Source organism: Lepisosteus oculatus, chromosome 6 (genome assembly GCF_040954835.1).
Source record: "Lepisosteus oculatus isolate fLepOcu1 chromosome 6, fLepOcu1.hap2, whole genome shotgun sequence".
NCBI lineage: Eukaryota > Metazoa > Chordata > Actinopteri > Semionotiformes > Lepisosteidae > Lepisosteus > Lepisosteus oculatus.
This window is the reverse complement of record NC_090701.1, coordinates 671163-683744: the sequence shown is the minus strand read 5'-3', so window position 1 is coordinate 683744 and position 12582 is coordinate 671163. Positions and strand designations below refer to the sequence as shown.

At 40.6% G+C, this 12582-nt stretch overlaps 1 protein-coding gene across 2 annotated transcripts in view; it reads left to right on the top strand.

The window, feature by feature from the left end:
- The window catches only part of mtrr (5-methyltetrahydrofolate-homocysteine methyltransferase reductase), a 33376-nt gene extending 25470 nt beyond the window's left edge, over nt 1-7906 (top strand). For both annotated transcript variants that reach the window (XM_015354969.2, XM_015354971.2), the window contains exons 14-15: nt 666-845; nt 1688-7906. In XM_015354969.2, the coding sequence (XP_015210455.2) occupies nt 666-845; nt 1688-1832 (325 nt within the window). In that variant the 3' untranslated portion in view covers nt 1833-7906. The remainder of the gene's footprint in view (nt 1-665; nt 846-1687) is intronic.
- Nucleotides 7907-12582: the final 4676 nt, after the last annotated feature.

Below are 12582 nucleotides of genomic sequence, written 5' to 3'. Positions count from 1 at the left end.
CCTCATTTTCCCTAGGATATTAAAAGGATGGTAGAATTTGCTCGCAGGGGAAAAAGACCCACATTTTGGCAGGCTTTGTCTCTTCTACTAATAAGCTTCTGCTAGTTTGCTTTGTGTGACACAGGGGGTTGATCTCCACACCTTTTTTTTAAAACTAACAGTACCAGCCTCTGAAAACAGCACATTTGGACTTTAAACCCCCCAACTGAAGAGCCATGGAAGAGTTCATTCAATTTATTTGTAATATTGAAACCGCATCTTAACATCCTGTTGTGAGCAGCTACAGCTCTTCCAGCAGGTCTTTTGAGTACAAGCTGAAAACATTGTTATACATTAAACATGTTCTGTTTAATATATTCAGAAATATATATATATTTGTAAAGAGTAGGGGTGTTACCCCGTTGTCCTGGCCAAATGTCCCATTGGTCTTTACCAATCATGGCCTCCTAATAACCCCCATCTCTGAACTGACTTCATCACTCTGCTCTCCTCCCCACTTAGAGCTGGTGTGTGGGGAGCGGACTGGTGCATCATCCGGGGGGGCTGCACACTGGTGGTGGTGGAGGGGATTCATTACCTGATAAGCACTTTATAAGTGTAAACAATTATTAATAATTATCATTATATTCATTCGTATCATCCTGGATTGTGCTGCGACGTTGCAGAGAGGAGCTGGAGCGCTTTGTGGAAAGCGGCACCCTGACACACCTGAAGGTCTGCTTCTCCCGGGACGCCCAGCAGGGGGAAGCACCTGCGCCGAAATACGTGCAAGACAACCTGCGCCTCCACACTCGGGACGTCGCCCGGGTCCTGTTCAAGCAGAACGGCTGCTTCTACGTCTGTGGGTAAGTGGGACAGGCTACGGGAGTTGCCTTTGTTGGCCAAGGCGCCAGCGCTCGCTCGGGAATAACGCACCCCCTGCTTTTCTCTATACTTATACTCCCATTATTATTATTGCTATGGAAAGTACCTTGAAAGGCGCTATATAAGAATACAAGCCATTGATTTTTCCTCATCTCAGAAGGAAGCTGGGCAGGAGGAAAGAGGTGCTGTTGCTGTTTTTGTAGACTGCCTCTGCAGTCCATGAGTGAATGAGCAGTGATGTCAATCATCAGTTCCCAATTCCCAGCCCTGGCAGTCTAATAATCCCGCGCATTGCTCTTTGGCTTCACACAGCGGAGTGATGATAGTCTACCCCCCGACTCTCCTAAAGACCGCTGAGCAGTGTTTGTTCTTTCTGTACGTGTGGTAGCCTGCAAGCTTTGTTCTGTCACTTTATTTTTGTCCTCTCACAATCTTTTTGGAATACCGAGATAATCCCGTGTGTCATTAACTGCTGTGCTATTTCTCTGCGTGCAGAGTGGAGTATTAGAGCCGTCTGCAGCCTCTGAATGCCGTTCTTATTTAAAACCACATTAGCTGTGTTTTGCTCAGAGTGTGTAAGCAGTGCATCTTTTGAAGGGGAAAGTAAATTATATTTTATTTTTGGCAAAATACATTTATCTCGGTTTCTTTCAGCCTGATAAATCCGCTCTCTTATTTTTCAGGGTGATTTGGATTGAGCCCTAGGATTGAACATCCTGTGTGTTTGTAATGTGCATCATTAACTCGCCACTTAAAAAAATCAGTGATGTTTACATAACCGCGGTCCCCAGACGTCCTGGCTGATCGCTCCTTCATTCCTTAGGGATGCCAAGAACATGGCCCGGGACGTGAACGAGGCCCTGATCGGCATTGCGGGCGCGGAGCTGGGGCTGGAGAAGCTGGAGGCGCTGCAGGCTGTGGCGGCACTGCGGGACGAGAAACGCTACCTGCAGGACATCTGGGGCTGAGAGCCACCTGCAGGGAGAGAGGGGAAAAACTTCGACACGTTTGTAGCGCTGGTCTATATCAGTTTCTCTTGGAAAGTGTATTTTAATAGGGGTTTTTATGTGAACGAGGTATCGCCGATCTCTGCAGGGTTTTTCGGAATATCAAATGCTTGTAGCGTCGGCTTCTTTGCTTTGAACACTGCCAGCCCGACAGCTCAGCTGCGAAGCCACAGCAGTTCTGGAGCCAGAGACACCAAGGACAGGGCACCAGCCTGGGACTCTTCTTGCTCAGTGTGATCTGTCCCTTCCATGAGAAAAGACCTAGCCGACCTCATGCAATGGCAAAGAGGGCTCTTCACGACCGTGGAGTGTGTATGAAAATTATTCAGATTTTTGTTCCTAATGTGTAAAGATCTTTTTGTTCCATCCCTCTGTTGACTGGGGGGGGAGGGATTCTGGGATGGTGATGCCCTCTGGGGATTTCTGTTCTATTGGGGTGATTCAGTGACTCAGACCATGCAGACAATACTAAGAGCTGCTGTTGGTCAGACTCTACTGCCGTTACACTGGCACAACAGACCTCATTCAAATTTTCTGTGGTACATGAATGTTATAAGGAGGAAACGAGGCAATTTTCCGTATGGGTAAAGGATAGAAGATATGTGCAAAAATATCTGTCCTCTGCCATTTCTGTATGGGATGTTGGCACAGGGGGGGTCCCCATTATAATAAGTCGCCCTGATATCTGCTTCCCTGTCCCACAACATCATTCAGATATTTGGGATGTGACATAAAAATTCCCTGTACTTGAGCTTGCTGATTTAGCTAATTTTGTTTAGAAGAAGTCTTGTATGTTGGATTTTCTGAAGCTTGTGGTGAATGTAAGAGACAATTTTATCTTTGCATCTGAGCCGCAGCGAGGTCTGAGCATAGGTGACACAGTGACAGTACAGGTGCAGAACACAGGAAGCGCTGTAGCGCAAACAATCACCTCCTCTCCAGGTATGATCACTTCAATACGTGTTTGGGCAAGTTCGATTAAAATGATGTTATGTTAAACTGACAATTCAAGATAAAAGCGAGTGATGGGTTAGAGTAAAAATGGTGTAAGAAAGTTAGTGCACCTGTATGGTAATGTACTGTATTGGGGGATCTACACCATGTGCAAGTGAAATGCACACTTAGTATAACGTATAGTCCCTAATCTTGCTCTGTTCAATTGATTCTTTTTTTAATCCTCTACACCTTAAGTGGGAAGGACAAAGGCCAATTCGTGATGGAGATGGGTGAGAGTACAAGTGGTGTAAAGATGCCAGTGCACATATACATAAGCTACTGTGTCTGGGCAGCTCCAAGTGAAACACTCACCTATGGTGTAACTCTTGGTCCCTAATCTGACTATATTCCATTGATGGGGAAAAGCCTCTTGCTTTAAATCATAGGAGCAAAGTTTACTTTTTTACAGTCCCTAACCCTCCATATTTACATTGTTCTTATGTAAAAAAGATCCCATTTATACAGTACATTGTTTTGCTATAAATTGCAATTTTCTGGTCCCTAACCCCAACATGTATCAGCGGGTCCCCTGAATTAACTTTGCTCTACAGTTGTGCAGGGGTTTTATGTCGATTGCATTGGTTTTAGATCTTTAGTCATCAGGCAACACCCCACACCCATACTGACTGGCTGAAGCACTCTAAGGAGAATATGTCCACTTCCGTTGAACTGGAAAAAAGAAACGGGTGAAGGATCTTTGCAGGAAAGGCTTATTACATTGCGTTTTTTCTCACTTCTGATACAGAAAATAATTGAAAGCTCTTAGGATTCTGGCAGTCGCAACAGGAAGTTAACCCGGTGATCACGTTGACCTGTCCAATGTTTTGCCATGTGGGAGAACAGCGGATCCCTTCGATCAAGAAGGGTTTCAGCAGCTGAAATTAAAACACACCGGAGTACTGATTACGTCCTTTCCTCCCCTGTTAAAAAAGCTGAAGGATTGACAGTGTAAAAGAGCAATGCTGCACTGCTCTCGTTCTGAAACTGGACTGAGGCTTGGTTCTTATCGAACTGTCAGGGCTCCTTCTGTAGTGAACCAGCACTGGACTGGAAAACCTGTTGTACCCCTTTGTGATCGTATGTTGGTGGTGTACAGGATTCTCAGAGAGCAGCAGCGGTCTGGGGGCTCGAGAGGAAGTGAATAACGACACAGTTGATGCCCCCATTAAGCACAGCGAAGTACGTGTTATCCCTCTCAGTTGTTAATTTTCATTATAGACAAAGCCACGCACTTCCAAAAATCATCACCTTCTCCAAGAAAGCTGGTCTGTTATCTCCGCACAAAACGGATGAGGTAATAAACTGGGTTTCAAGGTCAGCAGAATTAGAGCAGAGCTGACTGTAATATGCGTTAAAGCAATACATCACTTTTTTCCTGGATCCAGACTATGCAGAGAGTCTGTGATAAACTGTCTCTGAGGTGCTATTCCTTTCTAAAGTGAAATCTCATTTTGACACTTCTGCATTTGCAATTCACTATGATTTATGCTTACAAAATAGAGATCTGGTAGTGTGATTTTTGTGCTTTACTACTTGGTTATTAATATACATAACTACCCCCCCCCAAGGTTTTTCCTTTTCAACAGGTGTGAGTCAAGAAAAGTCTTTTCTAGGCCTTCCTGTTTCACTGATAATGCTGAAATACTACAATGTGTGATGCAATGTTACTTAAACATTGAATTGCCCTATTTTATTCCTTTATCATCCAAACATGTGGAACATACCAAACAAAATGAGAGCCTTTCTTTCCTAAATCTAAGCAATAAAATAGATTTTTTTGAACGAGTACACATTAATATATGACTAGTTGCTGTAAACAATGTCCAATGAAACAAAACTGAAGTGTATGGGAAGCAGAGTATTTTATTACTGTAGGCTCAGAGGAAGAGGTACAGAGTTTGCACACATTAAGAGCATCAGAATGTCCTTTTTTTAATATAGATGATACTCTCTAAGGCTCAATGGTTTGCGGTTTCTGCTCCACAAAGTAGTTTATTGCAAGACTTGTGGAATAGAAATCTTTTAAAGAGCTGCAAGATAAAATCTCTAGTTATTCACACTCTTGTTAATAGGAACCATTTTGACAAGTTGCTATAAAAAGTTTATTTTTTTTTTAAGCTTTGACAAAAGTGTCTTTCAACGGTTGGGTCATGATGTTTCCAGTGGTGAGAATCGTGAATTGCCAGATGTAATTATTTTCTATTCACTGTAAGGCAGGATTGTCCCCACAGCGTTTTAAACATGAATAGAGTTTTTTTCTCACCTTTAGTACCTTTTAACATTTGATATATAAAAGCCATTTGTTAACTTGATGGAAACACTTCAGCAAGAAAATAAGTCTTTGACAGGATAATTTTATTTTAGCTCTTGACAGTTTCACAGAGACATAAAGAAACAAGAATTACATTAAAATTTCATGTGATAAAACATGGAGTGCTAAAAAAACTTTTTTCTTAGTCACAAAGAGCATTTTCCAGAGGTACATAATCAGTCTCTCCATCCATCCATCCATTTTATAGTGGGTTCATCTGAATCAGCGCCACGGGGGAGCCTGAGTCTGTCCATATCACCCTGCAACTCACAACCGGTAGCCCCACTGACCCTCAGCAAGTGTGAGCCAGGTCAGTACCTAGATAGACCTCCTGGGAAAAATAAGATTGCTGCCGGAAGAGGCGTTAGTGGGGCCAGCAGGGGGCGCTCACCCTGCGTTCTGTGTGGGTTCTAATGCACCAGTACAGTGACGGGGACACTACAGAATTTCTCGAGAAGAGAAGGGATGTTACCCCGGTGTCCAGCCCAAATTTCCCCCTGGCCTTTACCAATTATGGCCTCCTAATAATATCTGTCTCTGAACTGGCTTCATCACTCTGCTCTCCTCCCTACTGAGAGCCGGTGTGTGGGGAGAGTACTGGAGCATCATCCAAGTAGTGCTGCACACTGGTTGGGGAGGAGGGGATCCCCATTACCTATAAAGCACTTTGAGTGGAGTGTCCAGAAAAGTGCTATTTAAGTGTAAGCAATTATTATTATTATTGAGAACAAGACAGGATTCCTGTCCACCACAGGAAAGACAGACCAGGGCCAATTCTCCCAGGAGCCACTTAACCTACCAGCATGTCTTTGAACTAGGGGAGGTGACCAGAGAATCACAACCTCTCATTATATTACAAGTATGTTATCTGCAAGGCAACAGAAGTTGTTTGGGCAGAAAATCTGCTTTGTGTTGTCAAACGTTTTCTAGTCCACATGATCAGACTCATTACAGTCTCTGTGAATAGACCTATCCTGGAGAGAAAAGGTATTTTTACCATTTTAATTTACCGTTTAAGAGCACCATTTCCTTTTTTTTTTGCTTTAGGGTCTCTTCACGTGCTCTAGCAGGTGTTACCAGCACAGTGTGAGCTACCAGAGTTACCTCTGTAAGAAAACACAAACTCACAACATATAGTTGCCAAGAGTACGTTTTCCAAAAGTCTATAAATGTAGCTTCAATAAACCTCACATGGGAACGGAGAGCTGGGCTGAGTGGTAATTACATTTGATCCAAAGCCTTCCATTATTCTTCACCCAGATGTGAGCTCCAGACTGCTTCTTCAAGAGAAAGTGAGCAAGGCACCCTTCCCTTCTGCAGCTGCAGAACAGAGGTGTGGGCGCAGTGGTCCTGTGTGCCTAGTCATCCGACAAGACAGGGCAGGGGCTTTCAGTTTTAGCTTCAGAAGCACAAACATGCTGATTGTGAGCTGTGTTAGGAACTAGCCTGATTTAATTCAATCAGTCTGTTCTTCTGTTCTTCGTACAAGAGAAAACTTGCACTTGCATGTGCAAATGTTACCAGAAGCAAAAAATAAATTCATTTAAAAAGATAGAGGCTCAACACAAAAGACCATGCAACGCAAAAGGCTTGATGCTTGAGAGTTTGTTTTCGATGTGTGTCTTGACCCATGCTCGCTTCCTGTCCAGATCTCAGGTGATTTTTACAGAAGCCAGTACTGCAGTCAGCATCACCTTAATTCAGCTTGCATTGGGTTTCAGAGGATGGAAATATTATTTACAGAAAATAAGTGCTGAGTAAATGCATATTGAATAATGATAAGTTTCCTAGGCTTAAATGGCGCTTAATTAATTATGATGCATTAAGTCACTGGTTATTTAACTGTGCCAGCTGGTTAATTTTGTTTAATTATGCACCTTTAACAGACACTTGTTATGCTGGTTTTACTGGTTACACCGTGTACTAAAGCTTCAAACTGGCACAAACCGAGCAATGTCACCAGCACTCCCCTAAACTGCTGAATGTCCTGCTAGAAAAGAGCTGCATGTGCCTGCCTGTCTGGATGTGCTGGTAATGTAGTGTTAGAGGGCTGTGGGGATGAGGCACGGTACCAGCGTGCTGAGATGACCCGAGCACCCGGACATGCTGCCGAAAGGGAAAGCTGGGAAAGGAATGGGTGGTCTCTCCGCCGTGTGGTGGAAATCCCATGGACAATGGCAGCTGATTGTCCAGTAAAAATGTCTTGTGTCCACCGGGCACATGAGCGCATCCGATTTTGCCTTTACGGCTGGCTTTGGCCTGAGCTCGTGGGTGTAGTTTTTGTCTTTTGTCCTTGACTTCTCTACTCAAACACCTCCCGCTGCGATCTGGCCCAGCTCAGTTCCACACTCCCGTCGTGTGAATAAAGAGGTCACACTTTACTGTTTCGGCCCTGTGCTTTTCCTTGAATTTCATGCCTACATAACGGGGTTTGTTTCCCATTCCTCATTGAGCATCATTTATACAGGGGGATGTTTTATGTCTTTCTCCGTGAGCTCGCTGCCTTGCTGACCTCGTTGGGGACCGAGCCAAAGGGGCTGAGAGATAAAATGATTCATTTCCCTGCAAAGCACAACAGTGGTTCCTTAAAATACAATGTGATGGGAACCTCCGTAGTGTTATTTCATGTGCAAATGTACTTTATTAAAGGTGTATGCAATTCTGCCTTAATAGCTTAATTTAATCCTTCTCTATTGCTGACATTTAATAAAATAACCTAACACAGAAAGAGCCCCTCTTGCCAAGATTATTGACATGGCAAGCACTTTGATATCCCGGTGAACAAGAAGAGTGATCTTGCTATGTCTTTGTGATGAGATACAAAATCGTTGAAGATAATGAATGTGGAGCAATTAGGATTGATTGAATTTTAAATTTAAGATCTTTAATTAAATGGTTCAAGGTGCCTTTTTTCCCCCGTGCAAAGTGAGAGCTTTAAGACTTTGTTAATCATAGGATTTACGCTGGTAGACCTACACTCAGCATTGCTCTGGAGAGATAGTCTTAGAAAAACATGCTCTTAATGTCTCATACAGATACAGCTGAGGTATGACACAAAGACAAAAAGGTATTACAAAGTCCTGGGAAAGGGTGAACTTCAGAACAAGCACGAGAAGTTAGAAATTCGGAAGTGTTAAATCCACCCATGCATTTTCCAGTCAGCCACCCCAGAGCGTGGGCAAGGGGCAGCCGGGGCCTATCCCAGAAGGCTGTGGGCGCAGGGTGCGATACACCCTGGACAGGAGGACATCAGTCCATCACCGGGAGCGCAAGACACGGACACACACGGCAGGGTAAATCTCCCAGACACCAATTTACCTACCGTTCTGTCTCTGGGCCGTGGAAAGAAACCGGAGCACCTGGAGGAAAGCACAGCAGGGCCCCAACACTGCGAGGCGGACTGAAGGGTGAAATACGATGTGCTAACATGTGAAATATGCTATTGGAAAAGGTTGGACAGATGATTGAATCAATCTAGCGTTAATGCATGGGGGAACCTGTTTTAGTGCGAGAAAAGTGTCTAGAGTACAATCCTTCCGACAGACAACTCGACACCTATCACGACGAGAATGCTCCAAAAATTGTTAGGTGCTGCTTCAGCCAGGAAACGGGAGTTTTCTTTTAGGATATCATGATTAAACCCAGAAAATTTATCTCGACTATTTTACTGTGTATAAAATTTCCATGTTTTTATAATATGATAAAGTCAAATTGTCGTATTAAAAATGTATTATTAGCAGTAGCAGCAGTTTTAGAAGTAATAGAGAAGTCTGTCTCTTAACTGTAATTATCTTAAATTACATTATGGGTCCTTGGATTTCATTACCTGTTAAATAAATCTGTGAGATTTTCAATTATACCAATTAAATCAAATACAGCAGTCTCACAGGTCACCATTAAATCACCAATTTGTAAAGACTTGCAACACATGAGTTTTGAAATGATTAATAAGAGAAGTGTTGCAGTTCAGATTCGGAAACTGTGATCGTGGAGCGCAGCAGAGTTCTGGTATTTTAATTTGTGCCCGGAGCTTGGGGGTGTTACGGCCTGCTGGGCTGTCCAGGCTGTGCCTGTCCGCAGGACCATGTGGCCGACCACTCCTACTCTGTGGGAATGTGCGTCACATGTGGGACACAAACAGCACGACCTGGGGAAGGCTGTGAAGCCAGGGGATATTCTGCAGCAATTTTAAAAAACAACAATTTTTAATCCATTAACGAGTACATCAGACTTTCCCACTGTATTACATTTGAGCTGCAATATATGGAACCCAAAGTGCTGTACATCATGGGTAAGAAACAATCTGGTTTGATCAAAGCCACACATATTTTAATAACATTGTACATTGTATTGCAGTCATTAACATGTTTAAGATAGGAACTGGTGCTTCAGCTCCTTGGTATATTTGCTGTGGACTCAGACAAAGATACACTGTTGCTTCAACTTTTTGCTTTTGACAGCTGTTGAATTATTAGCTATTTTTCTATCCTCTGACATTATATACATATTTAATGAGTCATATGCCAGCTGTTTAAGGATAAAACTGATTAAGGATAAAGTCTCTTTTGAATATTATAATAAATGTTTATAGAGAAATAACCAAGAAAAAAAAATATTTTTGTGAAAGTGTTTTCCAACATCACAGGCGCATTGTAACAGAAGCCCGAGGCCTCCTAGCTGTTGGAAGGATCATTTGACATAACATTCAAAATACTATGCAGGGTTATAGTACTTCTTAGTTCAGTTTATCTTTCATTACTTCATGTCTGGAACATATTAAAGCCCTCAAGCTATTTTTATAGATAACATTTTTAGCATTTCATCTGAAAGCACAATTTATGTAGATGTACATTACGTACTGATCTGAGGATCTTAGGTGAGGAAAATACAGGAGATGCTCCTAACAGATTCTGCTTTTGGAAGAGAAACCTCAGCACAAATGACCCAAATATGCTATAATATCTTTAACAGGAATGCATACTTTGTCCTTCTCTAGTACTTAAAGGCCAATTTATCATATTTATTAATGTTTATGGCAAACACAGACAACTGAGAGAATTTATCAAGTACTTTTAAAGACCTTGAAACTTCATTTTCACCTTTTAAGAAATATAGTAGTGTCATCATCTAATTAGCATATTTTAATTTCATTTCCATATCTCATTTCCCCAGAAATGTTTTATCAATAAAGAAAATCTGGTAGGTATACACAACATGGGGTGACAGGTCAACTTGAATAACCTTTCAAGATAAACCTCTGAGATGTCCTGTTAAGAAAGTCAAAGAAATTTAGAAATGTAATGTTTCAACTGTAATTTTGTGCCTGTATTTTTGTAAAACCTTAAAATAAAAATTCTCACTGTAATCAAATAATTACAATATCAAGTCAATGTTGTTGTTATGTCCTCCCTTCACAAATCCTGATTGATTTTCATCAATAATAATTTCTTTTAACCTTGACTTTAAGCATTTGCCTAACCATACAATCGTTTTTAAGAAGTTCCATCAGATAGTAATTGTCAATAAGGAAGGAATCCTTCTGGAAACTTGTGTCATTTTGGGGTGAGGGAGAGAGAGGTTAATCACTCTTATAGTAATAACAACCTTTGTGAAGGCAGCAAGTAAACACTCACAAAAAGAGTCTAGATGTCTTGCTCATGAAATTCTGATAAACCATCATTGCCTTGAGTTTCAGAGGTCAGTATAGTGTTGGTGTTGTATATACATATTGGAGTACAAACTATATTTAATTCTTCTTTAACAAATTTTGCCCCTGCTACAAAATTTGAGATGTTGATATCAGCCATTTGCACACCAAGATCTTATCTGCATCTTCAAAGATTACTTAATCCATGATTATTGCTTCAGTTATATCTAAATTAATAATTGTAATTTTCCAAATGATAAAATGACTACTATTTTCTGACCTTCTTCAACTTCCTTCTCGACGAATAACAACCCCATCAACTGATACCTCATAGATATTGGGACCTGTAGTGTGCTTCAGTGTGGCTTAGTCAATTTCTGTGTTTTCTACTTTAAATTTCTACTTTGTATGTAAGCTTAATGCATTTTCTAATTATAGCTTTATCTCAGTTTTCCTTCATTTAGTTTGGGGTTTACTGTAAATAAATGCAGTGCTTTGAAGTTTTAAATTTTAAACTAATCCCTAATAACTCCAACAAGAATTAGTCTACAACCGGCAGCTCGTTCCCAGATGTTTGAATATGTTGTGTAAATTCTTCGTTGTTCTATAAATTATTACATTTCCAATATCACTGCAGTCTAGGGGGACATTCTTTAGATACATTTAATTTAAATTTTATAACTTTATGATCTGTTTAAAAGATAAGATGAATTTCAATCTGATTAACACAGTTCAGTAATGTACAATGATTTAACTATATATCAATACTGAATTCCAATGAATAGTTTTATTACTCCATGTATATCTTCAATGTCAATAACAAAATATAATGGTGTTTAATGTCACCTTTTGAAAATATAATTTTTCCCTTGGATTTCCCTCTGAGAACTGCAGTTCCTATAGAATGATTATTTCCATACTCATACCATACATTTAACACCAGTGGAGTACAAATGGGTTTCCTGAATAAAAAAGCCTATCTGGATTACTTTACAAAAGAGAAAGATGGCCTTACTTAACTTTATTACACAGCCCTTGGAATTAATAGAAAATAATATTAACTCCATTCCAATTCATTTACTTTGACTTCTCATTTACCCCTTTGCACTATATTTTAACATTGTGTAACATTAATAATTTAATCATAATGTATCCATGCTTTATATGAAAGAAACTAACAAAACTAAATGAGGCATGAAGAAACAGTGGAAGGCATAGTGTTACCTGAGGTTCACATTATGTAGTACAGTCTACCATCATAATTCAACAATGTTTTAGTTTCAAATGTATTTATAAATTTAAAAAGTTTTAGGGTTAGGGACAGGGCTACTGTTAAGGTTTGAATTTTGTTTTCATTTAACAATATTCAAACTGTTTAAGTCTGTCTAAAGACACTGTGCTGTTAGCAAATGCCTTCTTTGTAGAAGATCTTTTGCCACACATAGGTAAGAACCATGTATGCTGACCCTAGTCAACTGTGTATGATAGACACTCTTTCCCTAAAGTAAATACTTACACATTTATTCATTTTCATTAAAGTCTTTTACCCTGTTTTGTTTCCTGAAGTTTACAGGTTGCAATAGGAATTTGCGAGCAAACTGAATACCACTAAATATCACTGTGCTTAATAAATTAGCAGGCGTTAAGATTTCTTTTGATCCCTGACAAATACATCTTCAGACTATACCCCCAAGTGGAAAAAAGCAAATTGCTTTGGACATGCACAGAAAATGTCAAAAGATATATCTAGCAGCTTA